The sequence below is a fragment of the Hyperoodon ampullatus genome (assembly GCF_949752795.1).
Source record: "Hyperoodon ampullatus genome assembly, chromosome: 2".
Classification (NCBI taxonomy): domain Eukaryota; kingdom Metazoa; phylum Chordata; class Mammalia; order Artiodactyla; family Ziphiidae; genus Hyperoodon; species Hyperoodon ampullatus.
The window spans coordinates 54,374,153-54,388,643 of NC_136915.1; the positions used below are offsets into that span (position 1 = coordinate 54,374,153).

Here is a 14,491-nt window from a genome sequence, read left to right on the forward strand (position 1 = left end):
CAGCTGTTTGTAGAAAACTTCTAGGATACTTTTAGTTTAGAAAAAGCTAGATAATAATATCTGTGACTTGGGTAAACATCTACTCATGCTTCTAAACGCTACAATGTCTAGGGCTTCATCATGAGGAATACGCAGCAAAATGCAACTGCTTTAAAAATCACTTAAGACAGAAAAAGTTGGGTTAGCTGTTCATTCAGTAAAATTGCTACTCTTGCATGGCATCTTGGGGCTGCTTTACATTTAGACTCCTGACTTGATGGTATGCTTCTGAATGAGAATCTAAGAGTCATAAGTGGGCCAGAATAGCTCAATGAAAAGCCAGCTGTACTGACAGCAACTTGCCCCATTCCTGTGTCCTAATAACTGTAATTTATCTTTCCCTTACTAATAAAAATAAGCCACTTTTTAAAAACATCACTATATAAATGTGTTCTTGAAAAATCTCTTAGCTCCAGCCTTAAAAGAGCAAACGCAGCATTTAAATTATTTGATTACTAACTATTACTAATTATACATTACCTGTTTATAGCAGGTCTTTATAAGGCTAAAGACAAATCCTCTGTCCATAACAGACAACAGATCATTGAGAAAGAATGCAAGGCTTGTGTTGAGTCTCTCAACCATTTCTGTGTCCTGGGAAACAATTAAAAGAAAAACAAATATAGTTTAACGTATGCTTGAAACACAGATTTAGTTTAAAAAAATAAGTTACCGTTACCTTCTGAAATCGTGAAACTATATCACTAGCAATTGTGCTGACAAGAGCAGCAATGTCATCCATGAAACGTTCTGGAAAACGACTTTTCCTTGGTGCATCAAGTTTATCATTAAAGTATAAATGGTGCACCATGCTCTTTACCTGAAAAAAGAAATAAGCCATTCGTTTAATTTCTTATGGATGTAATGAACAGTTACAGAGATTCTAAACATTAGGGTTATTTTTGTCAACATACCATGTAATTTAACAGATAGACAAAATACTTTTAACTCATCAAATATTTTGAAAAAGTTCCCTACAATATTTTGTATGTGCTAGAGAAATATCAAACACAATACAACTCAATCTCTGTATCAGCTTCATGACATTATCCTGGCTATCAGTGGGGAAAAAAATTATGGGTATGTCAACAGAAAAAGTTTCATCCTTTAAAATTATTTTAAATTAAATCTTTCCAAGACTTAACAATTCTGCCATTCCATGTCCCCCCAACTGTTAGCTCTGAGAGGTTAGAAACTTTGACTGCATGTACAATCTTTAGCACCTAGCATCTCATGGCATATGGTGGGTGTACATTAAATACTGATGACTAGATATTAAGAATAAAATGTTAGGTAAAACTTAAAGTGGTTTCAATTTACCAAATACTTTTAGATATGGATACTTATCACAACAGTGTGTTAACGGTACTAAAAATTTTTAATTCAGGGAAATTAATGACAAGGTTTTACAGTTGGTAAATAACAGAGCCAAGTCAAACTATTTCATGTTTAAGAAATCTGAACATACATGTAAGACTATTTTAAAAAAGTCATTTGATCTTATATTAAAAGCTCATGAATTACAATTTGGTGTTTATTCTCTAGGGGGAAAAAATGAGTTGCCTACCACTTACATATGGTCCCTGATTTATTTTTTTTGTAGATTAGCAAATCTCTAGACGAAACGTCTTTTTTAAAATCTTTTACTGAAGTATAGTTGATTTACAATGTTGTGTTAGTTTCTGGTTACAGCAAAGTGATTCAGTTATATATATATATTCTTTTTCATATTCTTTTCCATTATGGTTTATTATAGGATATTGAATATAGTTCCCTGTGCTATACAGTGTGGCCTTGTTGTTTATTTTATATACAGTAGTTTGTATATGCTAATCCCAAAGTCCTAATTTATCCTTCTCCCACCCCCTTTCCCCTTTGGTAACCGTAAGTTTGTTTTCTATGTCTGAGTCTGTTTCTGTTTTGTAAACAAGTTCATTTGTATCATATTTTGGATTACACATATAAGTGATATCATATGGTATTTGACTTTTCTCTTTCTGACTTACTTCACGTAGTAGGATAATCTCTAGGTGCATCTATGTTGCTGCAAATGGCACTATTTCATTCTTTTTTATGGCTGAATAGTATTCCAATGTATATGTATTCCACATCTTCTTTATCCATTCATCTCTCAATCGATATTTAAGCTGCTTCCATGTCTCGTCTATTGTAAATAGTGCTGCTATAACACCAGGGTGCATGTAACTTTTTTTTTTTTTTGCTGTACGCGGGCCTCTCACTGTTGTGGCCTCTCCCATTGCGGAGCACAGGCTCCAGATGTGCAGGCTCAGCGGCCATGGCTCATGGGCCCAGCCGCTCTGTGGCATGTGGGATCTTCCCGGACCGGGGCACGAACCCATGTCCCCTGCATCGGCAGGCGGACTCTCAACCACTGCGCCACCAGGGAAGCCCCGTGTAACTTTCTGAATTAAGAGTTTTCTCTGGATATATGCCCTGGAGTGGGATTGATGGATCATATGGTAGCTCTATTTTTAGCTTTTTAAGGAACCTCCATACTATACTATACTCCAGAGTGGCTACACCAATTTACATTCCCACCAACAGTGTAGAAGGGTTTCCTTTTCTCCACATACTTTCCAGCAATTATTATTTGTAGGCTATTTAATGATGGCCATTCTGACTGGTGCGAGGCGATACCTCATTGTAGTTTTAACTTGCAGAAGAAATGTCTTCTAATCTTCAACATAAGTAACATTCAATGCTAAGAATGATTCTATGGCATACTCTGGAAACTTCCATTGTTTCTTTTCTCTTTCTTTTTTCTATCTCTTTTTTGTTGCTTTGCTTTCCTTTGTTTCTTATTTATTATTTTAAATAATTTTTTTGGAAGAAAAAGTTTCAGTGATTTCAGCTTTCTAGAAGCTAGAGAGGAAGGTCCCTAGTGCCAGAATGCCTAAGTGTGAATCACAGCTCTGCTGTATACAAGCTATGTATACTTAAACAAGTTACTTAATCTCTCTGTGCCTTGGTAATCCCTAACCCATAGGGCTGTGCTACCATACTGTACGTACTTAATAAATGTATATTGCTTTTGTGTATATATATGTTTATATTGTGTGTATCGATATTTATTAAAATATTAATTCATTTATTTGTTTTAATAGCATTTACTGAATTAAGTAGAAAGTGTTGTTGTTTTTCATTGGCTGTGACTGGCATTTCCCTAAGAGCTTTCTAACCATAAAAGCAGTAGGTATCTATAAAGCTCTTTTTATCTGGTATGAAATCAATACTGCTGCCATTATACACTAGCATGTTCAGACTAAGAAAGAATGTATCACAGGTTTCCTTTAAAAAGATAGTTAGCGTCTGCAACTATCCCTAAAAATATAGTTTAAATTAGCTTTATAACTCCATCTAAATTGTGCTGATTGTCCACAGTGTTTATTTAGAGATGTAGCAAAGGTAATTTTGTCTTGGAGGCACATGTAAAACCATAAGATGGGCAATAGGAAAAGATTCTAGGATAAAATCATGAGCTAACACAAAATTGTTTAACAAGAAAAACAAAGAATGTGTTTAGTTTGCTCACCATTAACTCAAAAAAGAACCAGGCTTGTTGCAAAGCTGATTCCCGAACGCTGCCACTGCAAACAACCCACTGCAAAGCCAGCTCCTCATGAAATAGCTATCCAGAAGTAAATCCAAAGTTATTATCAGTGTCAGGTCTGCTGGTAACACAAACCAAATAATGCAAGTACAAATGAAGATATAATGAGAATAAGCAAAATAAGGCATGTGAACCATTCAATGATGCGGTGAGGACACCCATTAACGAAACGGCTACTTATACACATAAGACAGTGGCATGTTGAATAGCTGAAAAAATTACATGTTATCTTGGAGTAAAATGTAATTTTAAAACGACAGGTGGGAAATAGCCTCCTAAATTGTACGTGCAAAAAGAAACTAGACCGAAAACTCACAGTTACAAATAAAATCTGGCTTGTGCCTTACATACATATTTCAGCATATGCAAATACATTCATGAACTTTGCTGGTACAATTTAGGAAATACCTTTAAAAATTTAAACTTTGATATCAGCCATTAATTTTCAAGTTTTCAGGTATTTAAAGTCTTTTTATTAAAATAGCAGAAATTTCCTGCCTTATAATGGATATGCATACAAAGCATTTGCACAATAGTGTATATTAATATGAAAAAGGACTAACAAAACTGTGCATAAGGGAAGCAAATCAACATATCTTACTAAGAGTGATAATTTTTCTAACTCATCTTCCTTTCCCTGGAGATTTAAAACACAAAACAGAAGCAGTTACAGAAACAGAATTAAGAGTTGATACAATCTTTTTGGTACTAAAATTTAATGATCAAATTTAATGCACTAAACTCTAAAAACAGTCATCTGCAAAGATATAAACATTATAATAATGTAAAAGAGCTTGCAGTGGAGAGGTATGCCCAAAAAGACATCAGACAAGCAATGCTTGCTCAAATGTATTTTTAAAAACAGTGCAATTATTGTAACATCTCAGAGTACTGGTTATGTAAAGAATCCTTACATCTACTTAATTGTTGGAATTATTTTCCCCCTACATGGACTATCTTCGTATGAATCTACCTTTTTAGTTGGTAAGCGTCCCGTTAATGTTTGTAAGAAACTTGACGTCTCTGTGTGCGAAGACATACGATTACAACTTCGATCCATAGCCTATGGAGTGAAGATGAATGAATGACGAGATACCATTAAAGTCTGCTGTGGATGACTATGCAGTTCAAGGATTATATACAATTTTTTACATAGAGCTTTACTGTCATTTTAACAGCCATCTGTTTTATTGCTCATCCCATTTTCACTATTTTAAGTTGCTTTAACGACAATGCATTAGAAGTATCAAAATGGCTTCTATTTATTTTATCTTTAAAAGATAAGTATTTTAATGATCATATAAATTCAGAGTGCTGCAAAGAATGAAACTTTTATCTGTGTGATCTATACACATGCATGTATCTAGTAAGAAAATGTAAAAAGTAAAAACATACTTCTCACTGGTCTTGGACCAAAAAGAGAAATCAAGAATTTTATATTTAATTAAAAAATTAAAAGTTTAGAATCATTTTTTTCATGTTTCAGTATCATCAAAAATTACGATTCAGGTTAGCCATACACTATATTAAATATAAATCATTTATAATAAATTTGCAATTAAAATTTTTCTTGAAGAACGAGAGCATTGTCCTCCAAAGCCAATACACAGATGAGAAGTATATTTTGAGGAATCATGCAGTATTAGCTGTCAAGCAATTAGACTTAAGTAAGCAAAACCTAGTACAAATAAGTTACAACAAATTTCATACTTTGCAACACAGTACAGTTTAAAACAGATTTTTGCTTCTGGTACTTAATCTTACAGCATGGGGATCATATACTGTTCATATTTAATTTCAGCTTATTACCAATATTTCTAGTCAGTGATTATGAAGAAAATGACAAGATAGTAAATGCTAAATGACAATGATACAATAGCTACACTTTAAACCAAAAGCGAATGGAAAACTGTCAGGTTTTTTCCACACAAAAAATTTTTAAATTCCTACTAAAGATGCGCTACCCCAAAAGTAGAAACTGTTATCAAAGCCATCAATTGCATAAGCAGCAGGCACTGAAACATCAATGGGGTGTACAGGAGGGAAGGAGACAGGAAATAGGAAAGGAGAGTATTACTGGTGCAATTGGTGGTATTCATGCATAGCAGTTGGAAAATGTGCTAAGTAAACAAAAATACACACTTTTTAATTATTAAAAAGCAAGCCACTGAAATCATAGTATATACTAAAAAGTAATGTTCTAAAGGGAAACATCAGCAGCCAATAAAGAAACCTCTAATATAAACACCACCTGTGTTGATTCTGTACTTGGACTGGGGTTGGATCCCCATGGGGCAGCTTTTGGACCACCAGTGTTAACCCAGGAATTGGAGCGGTCTAAACCCTAAGCATATAATAGAAAGCAGTTGGAAAGGAAAGAAATATTACATGTGGCATGCTATATTCTTAAAGAAATCCAGACTTTCCAATGCAAACATGTTTTTAATTAGTACTGTTAAAGCAACCAAAATTTTTAGGCATCTATAGAATATTAGTTCATCAAAATTATCTCATTACATAATTTTTTAAAAATCACAAAGAAAATTAAGTATAGCATTTATAGGTAATTTCTCTTTATATAATGGGATCACCTTTAAGTATCAACAACTAAAGATCCCACAGCACCATCCCCCCAAACTCTCTTCAGAGATGGTACAATTTAGCAACAGACAATTTCCTCTATATCTAACTAGGGTTTAAAAGAAAAAAAAAATGGAAGAAGAAAAACATTCCAATCTTATCTAAAAGACTAATTTTATTCCATCTGTCATCAACTGAAAATTTCTGTGTAGCAATACTCCATAATTCTATTTGAACTTGCCTCCTCTTTTAGGGACCAATAAGAAAAATTAAGTAAAAAATTAAGAAAAAAAAAGATGCCCGATATTTGCTCCTTCCTAAAAATGATGGTAGATTTGGAGTTGTGCTCAGTCTTATTGTGCTTGTTGAAATTAAACATAATGGGTAGATTTATTAACAAATAATAAATTTATGAATTTTATTATTTAAAAAAAAATAATGGGCTACTTTTTTATATAAAAATTGTAAGGAAAAACATTATGCCGGGGCTGTCTGTAGGAACTGTATCTTCATCATCACTATCATAAATTTGAAGTTAATTTAATATGCTATTAATGTGTATGACCAGAAGTGAATTATGTCTGTCTTCTATGAAAGAGGTTATTATGATCCCAGGTAAAGGGAACTGGGACTTTACTTCAATTTCTTAAAATTGATTATTAGAATCACCTGAATTATAAAATTCAGATTCTGGCCCTTACCCCCAGAAATCAAGATTCAGCAACATGGGCTGGGCCCTGGGAACCTACGAATAGAACTGAGCAAGGTATAAGAGATTTTTAGAGGACTGCTGAAGACAGCACAAGACAAGCCAACTAAAAATATTAGGACCTGAGTATGAACCCAAACCAGAAAGTGCCAAAGAAGGATAGGTAAAAGAAAAGAAAGAGTAAACAGTGGTAATCAACTCTATGTAGACATTAGTATCACCTGGGACAGTTAAGGACAGCCACCACCACAAATGTGCAGGGCCCTACCTCTAAACAGTTAAATAACAATCTCTGGGAGCGAGGCCCATGCGTGTATATTATGGGAAGGGAAGGAGGAGGTAGGGGGGAAGGAAAAGGGAGGGGAGGAGGAAAGGGGAGGGGGAAAGAGGGAAGACAAACTACTAGCTCTCAAGGGCTTAGCTTTTAGGGAGAATATTTCCCCTCCTTTTCTCCCTATTTTTTCCAAAAATACAAAGAAGTTGAAATGATGATACAATAACTACCCATTTCCCCTCATTTTTGACACTGAATGTGTAAGATGAGAGTTAAAATTCAAATCCAGGTTCTACTGCTTACTAACTGTAAAATCTAAGGTAAGTTATCTAATCTCTTTTTCAGTTTCTTAGCTACAAAATAGGAATAATGATAAGTGTCTCCCTAATACTGTAAAGATCAAAGTAAATAATGGAAGTAAATCACTGAATACAATGCCTCAAATATAGTAAACTCTTAAAAAATAGTTTTAACAAAAACTTGCCATACATGTTTTTTTAAATGCTTCCTAGCGAAGTATATTGGGCAATACTCAAATACTCATAAAATTATGTAATCAATAGATTTGTTTAAAATAAAATACCCCATTTTATAGGTATTAATAAAGACTTCTCAGAAGCCCATTATATTACTTCAAATAAAAGCAAATCAGCAAACAATATGTTTTTCAGGTAAGTTAAAACAAAAATTTTCAGTCTCCTAAATTATGTCACTACTCATGTTACAAAAATAACAAAATAAAAGCATCTAATTTCTGCAAAATTACAACTGTGCTCTCTCTACCATAAATTTCTACAAAAAGAAAAACAATTAACTTTGCCGTACTCATAAGTTCACTTTTTAACTTCTTGCTTAATAATTTCCTTTAAAACTAAGGCACATGCTAATGAGTAATGTGAGAATAAACAATAAATCTCTTTGTGCCATTAATTATACATTATATCCACAATACTGAGGCTCTGAACAGTTATAATCACATCAAGTCAAAGCCAACTGTTTAAAGAAAACTGGTGGCCAATTTATTTGTAAAGCAAATTATTTCCATAATTTAAATGTCATACAGCTAAGAATTATATCAAACAGCCCTTAGTTAAGCAAAGTCATCACTGATATTTACTAATATAATAACTATGTTTACATATCTCCAACAGAAGAGATTAATCAAATGTGTGTACATGTGCATGAAAGTGTTTTTATTCTGTTTTTGCCAAATCTCTGTAACATTATTATTTTGTTTTGTCCCTTAGGTATAGATAGGCTCCTTCCCTGAATAAGGCTCACAGAGTATCTGACTTGACATCAATACTCATGTTTCAGTACAATCCTCAGCATAGTGGATTTAGTAAGCTATGCACAGAGTAAGCTCTCAGTTTTTGAAAAACAAATGAAAAAATAGGAGATGATACATTAGAAAGAAACTAATTATCAATGTAAAATTGCACTGGCATTTGCTTAAAAAGCAATAAAATTCAAACCTGATGCAACCATACATTTACACAACTGAATGTTAAAAGAATATTGCTAGGAAAAAGAAAGATCAGTTTTGGCAAAATAATTATGAAAATAATCTCACAAATATGGTTTTATAGCCACTAGAGTAATAAAAGCCTGTTGATAGTATTTTAGAACTTTAGGAGTTCTGCATTTTGTATTAGGAAATAAAGTCTAACCAAAACTTTCATAAAACCAAATATCTTAAGATCTTTAAGTATTTAATCCTGATAGCAAGAGGGCAAACAAAAGCATAATTCAATTTTTAAAAAGTTGTTTATTCTTGCTAGAGATACTCAATGCTTACTAACATTCATTCTTTGGATACATATCTTTTGAGTACTTTTCATATGCTGGACATTATAGTTGCTTTGGATACATCAGTGAACAAATATCTCTGCCCTCATGGAGCTTATACCCTAATAAAGGGAGACAAACACTAAAAAATAAACATAACAGGTAACTAATTTATATGTTACATTAAAAGGTAGTAAATGTTATGAGTCAAAAAAACAGAGTAAGGGGATAAGAAGTCCCTGGGACAAGGCTAAGGAGAAAGACACACTTATACATTTAAATAAGTGGTCAGAGTAGACCCCATGGAGAAGGTAGTTCTCTGAGTACAGACTTAAAGGAGGTAAAGGAGTTAGTCATAGGATCTTGCTTAGAGAAAGGACATAATCCAACTTAAGTTTTGTTTATTTGTGACGTAAGTTTTTAAAGCAGCATTCTGGTTGCTATGTTGTGAAGTGAGTGTAGGTTGGAAGGAGGGAAACTATCTTTAAGGCTATTACATTAATTCAGGAAGAGACGATGGTAGTTCAGACCAAATGGCAGTACTAGAGGTGATGAGAAGTGGCTCTACCTTTAACATATATGCAAATCTGAACTAAAGGATTTACAAAAAGCAGCTGAGTTTAGCATTCCAGAGAGATCTGTACTTGAAATACAATTTTTGTGAGATATCAACATAAAGTGATACTTACAACAACAGGACTTCGTAAGATCACGAAGTGAGTGAGTGTAGAGAAAAGAGAAAACAAGACAAGAGAAGACAAGAAATAAGGACAGAGGCCTGGGGCACTTCCAAATTAAGAGATCAGAAAAAGAAGAATCTACAAAGGAGAATGAAAAGGTGTAATCAGTAAAGAGGAAAATCAAGAGAGGGTAGTGCCCTAGAAGCTAAGTAAATAGAATAAATTGGAGAATTAACTGTCAAAGGCTGCTGTAAGGTAAAGTCAGCCAAGTGTTGAGATTTAACCTTCGGATTTAAGAACATGGAGAGCACTGGGGGCATCAGAAGGGCAGTATGGGCGGAAGATCAAAGGAATATGTTTGAAGTAGGGTAATAGGAGTTAAAGAACGAGAGTAAAAGAATTGGAGACAGCAAGTATGGAAAACTCTTCTAAGGAATTCTACTACAAAAGGTAGCAGAGAAATGATGAAGAAGCTACCAGCAGAAATACTAGAGAGGAGATCTTTTTATGGGAGAAATAAAAAAAAATTTATTTTTTATCTCATTTTATGGGATGGGTTGATTTAGTAGATGGGGAGAAACTGATGATGTAGGAGAGTGATGAAAGAACTCCTGGAGTGAGGATCTTGAGTAGGTGAAAGGGGATGGGTGGTTGTATATAAACAGGGAATGGACTTAGGGAAATGGACAGTTCATCTATAGCAGAGTTTTAAGTAGTAGGTAGTAGTAGATGGTACTGGGTAGGTAGATGTGATGGTCAAAGGTGACAAAAGTTTTCTTCTGATGGCTTCAATTTTCTTAATGAAGTAGGAGATAAAGTGAGGAGGGGGATTGGTGGGGAGCTGTTAGAGGGTTTGAGGTACCAAAGAAGGCATTAAACCTTTTTCTGGGAGAATGGGAAAGTAAATGGAATAAAGAAATATAGTATAATTGCTTGACAGCATTAAGGGCTCTCTTGACATTCATGGCCTTTAATTTCAAACGAGACCAGTTATCATGGCATTTCTCAAATCATGTTTAACAGCACAGGCAGTCAACTGAATTCAGCTATGGTTTGAGGTTTGGCTAAGCAAGTAAAATGAAGTAAGGGAAAGATAAGGGAATTGACGTTTGTTTATAATGGTAATAATTATAATGACTGATCATGGAATTTAAGCTGGCTAAATTGGAAGAAAGAACATTAGGGACATGAGATACAGTAAAAAGGTCATACGATCAAGTGATTGGAGAAATTGTTGGAGTTGGGGTACTAGACAGAAAAATATGAGCTAATGGTTAGAGAACAAGATGCATGAAATCGAGATAATGAGGATTAAAATTATTCATCATGACAAGACTAAGGGTATGACCATGGCTAAGGCAGAGTGAAAGACAAAAATCATTAAAGAAGAGTTTCTCTAATTTCCAAGCCAATAAAATCAGAATAAATAAAGAGTAGCTATAAATAAACTTCAGATTCCTTATAATTTTTCAATGAGATAAAATTATACACCATTATTATTAGGGATTATGACTAAATGACAGTCCAAAATGAAGGTAGGTAGCTATCAAAAATAATGCAACCAGGGGGCTTCCCTGGTGGCACAGTGGTTGAGAGTCCGCCTGTCGATGCAGGGGACACGGGTTTGTGCCCCGGTCTGGGAAGATCCCACATGCCGTGGAGCGGCTGGGCCCGTGAGCCATGGCCGCTGGGCCTGCGCGTCCAGAGCCTGTGCTCTGCAACGGGAGAGGCCACAACAGTGAGAGGCCCGTGTACCACAAAAAAAAAAAAAAAAAAAAAGCAACCAAAAAAAAAAAAAAGAACACACACATAAACCATTTGAATAAAATTTGATTAGGACAAGACTGTATTGTCCTAAGACAAAGTCTCATCTTATGACGGCTTTCTCAAAAGTTTATGTATATCATAATACCAGAAGCAAGTTTACATCATTATTATGTCCCATTTTATGAACCACTTGAAAAAAGACAAATAATCATTCCAATACATGTACACTTTTGTTCTAAATCTTGATGTTATAATTTATCAAATACATCATATATGAAGGAAAACTCTAGAATTATGCTAAATGAAGCAAAATGCAAATCTTACAGAAATTAAGAGATGTTTCAAAAGTAGAACCTTGAGAAAAATGGCGTCTATAGCTCTTTAATAGGAAAATTTCTTATAATTCACAAATGAGATTCATTCCACTGAAGAACTGTATTTACAGTACGTAAATTATGTTAAATATTACCTCCATTACAATGAGAAAAGATCAAGAATGAAGACAAGGATAAAAAACCTTCTCTTCCTAGACATGGAAAGATATGGGGAGGGAGAAAAGCCGTCTCTTTTGTAATTCCTATATTACTCAGGTTACTCTGCAGTATCCATGTAAACACATCTGAACATCATTCTCTCAGAAAGTTCACAAAAAGTGAAAGTTTGTTTAATTAGAGTAACACCTATTTGGATCTTTAAGTTATTGAAATTCACGTTTATTTTTTAAATTATAAGGCTACAAAATATTTTTTTCATCTGTAAGAAATTACTTTAAAAAACGTATTTTTGATCTGTGAGAAATTACTTTCAAATTACGTAAAAGGTACTCTGAATGTAAAATTTCTGTAACTATATGAGTAGATTTAAGTAATTCTGATGTGTTTGATCCATATTCAAGTATTTCACACAAACAAGCTCAGATCATTAAAAAAAAAAAAAAAAGGTCTATTTAGTTCAGGCTAAGGGTTAAACACAGACCCCAAAACACGTTTACTAATTCTTCCTCATATCCTAATTGACAGACTAAAATGCCAAAGAAAAGTTGGCTATGATTCTGTAACAAAGTTATCTTCCTTCTTTCTAATAGTAAAAAATCAATTTAAAATGGTTTGGTCAAAACCCAACATAATGTGATTTCTTGGCCTCAGTCTTACTGTTCTTTTTTTCCACTTTGATTTTCAAACTGAGTTATTTTTGTACTTTAACTATAGAAACGTAATGACTACTTGTTCCTTAAGTATATTTTGGGGGGTAATAAAGATTGATGCTTACATAAAATATAGCTGGATCTTATACTGGCTGGCCTCTCCCTTATTGTCTGGGATAATCACTAACCATGATTAAATAAATCATATTTTTCTAATCCTGTTGCACCTTACATAGAGTTTTCCATGTGAAATGTAGCTCTATTAATTATTATTAATCATTGTTCTTGATATTTTTGGAGAAGGGAGGCTCATATTTTAAGTTGATAATATGTCCCAACTACAAAGCAGTCACAGGTCTCTTTTAATCCTCTAGAAAATCAATCTAACCATTTTTCACATGATAATCAGACAATGAGTCGTATGTGACTGGTCATCCTGTACAAATTTTTTAATTTGGCAGATATTCTTGAGCAGAGCACACAAACCAGTTTGTAATAGCAAAAACATTTAATAGAAACATCAAACATTTATGTGTTCACTGATAGAATAGAAATGTACAATTTCTTTCTTATTACTAACTCAAATACATTTTAAAATTAAGACTAAGGTAAAACAATTGGACATTTCTCATTTGTTCACAACCTGAAAACCAAATTTACAGACGCATATCTTCAGTTTACCTTACTGCCGATGATTGACCGTACTTCATCATCTGGTGACGTGGGAGTTCCAGATATATCTGGATTACTATTACTAAGGCTCCGAGAACGATTTAAATTAAGGCTTGCAGGTCTCACAGCAGATCTAGCCATTGTGGCATAATGCACTGATCCTCCCAAACCCCCAGGACCTAGAGTTGTACATAAAATAACATATAATTAAGCAAAAAATTAATCAGCAAAGGACCTGAAAAAATCTCTTCCACTTTACAAAATTCCACAAAGATCATAAATTGCTTTTATTTCTAAATGAAAATACTATAAATAAGAAAAACATGCCAGACCTAGTGACAGCTATACAAAGATAATTTATTTTATAGTAGCTGACAAAACCATGTGAATTATAAATACAATCATTATCTCTTCAATGTTTCTATGATTATGTATTACATATACAATAAAAAACAAAAGTAATAAGAAACATACACAAACGTTACCTTTCCTTATATATGAGGGTGTCTAAGACCCAAAATGCTCCAGCTAATATCTTTTCCTTTTTTCCCACCCCTCCTGCTCTGCCCCTTGAAACAGTCACTAAGAGGGAGAGCCAATTTCCTGTCAGTATCTCTTAAATGAAACTATGGCTTAGGTCTCTAACTTTATCAGTGACAATTTTAACTATAACAAAATGGCATCTTTATAATATACATACATAAATGTACACTAAAGATAATTCTCCTAAAAGCCCAGGTTATACAAAAAAAAGCAAAGAATCCCTTTTTTGTCTGAAATCAAGCCTGATGCCATTATTCAACCAGGATCTATGAACATAAAGTACCCAACAACTATATCTCCATTTTTCTTTTTCAAAGATATCTTTCTGAGTGTCATATTTGCAAATGACACACACCTGTCAACTAAGTAGTTTATAGTCTTCAGGTCAGCATGTAAAAAAGACATTTTGCAAAATCTGTGAAATTCTAATAGTGTACTGAATGGAACAGTAAATGGAGTAGCATTATATACAGTCCACAGTCACTTATATACTCAGAGACTCAAGTACTATAATTTTTGAAATCAAGATAGGAAATTATGAACAAGACTATAAGAGTCAATGAGCTCTCTTTTTCAATTAAGAAATAAAATGTGGGCCTCCCTGGTGGCGCAGTGGTTGAGAGTCCGCCTGCCGATGCAGGGGATACGGGTTCGTGCCCCGGTC

The 14,491-nt window shown here is 33.8% G+C and overlaps 1 protein-coding gene across 9 annotated transcripts in view; it reads right to left on the reverse strand.

The window, feature by feature from the left end:
- Positions 1 to 14,491, reverse strand: part of DOCK7 (dedicator of cytokinesis 7) — a gene marked incomplete at its 5' end in the record, with an annotated part of 199,434 nt that overhangs the window by 72,537 nt on the left and 112,406 nt on the right. For 4 of the 9 annotated variants that reach the window (XM_079728569.1, XM_079728570.1, XM_079728566.1 and 1 more), the window contains 6 exons: positions 520 to 633; positions 719 to 859; positions 3,593 to 3,688; positions 4,644 to 4,733; positions 5,922 to 6,014; positions 13,294 to 13,463. In XM_079728569.1, the coding sequence (XP_079584695.1) occupies positions 520 to 633; positions 719 to 859; positions 3,593 to 3,688; positions 4,644 to 4,733; positions 5,922 to 6,014; positions 13,294 to 13,463 (704 nt within the window). Of the gene's footprint in view, positions 1 to 519; positions 634 to 718; positions 860 to 3,592; positions 3,689 to 4,271; positions 4,308 to 4,643; positions 4,734 to 5,921; positions 6,015 to 13,293; positions 13,464 to 14,491 lie in introns of all 9 variants that reach the window. The other 5 variants (XM_079728572.1, XM_079728574.1, XM_079728571.1 and 2 more) reach the window with 3 other exon arrangements.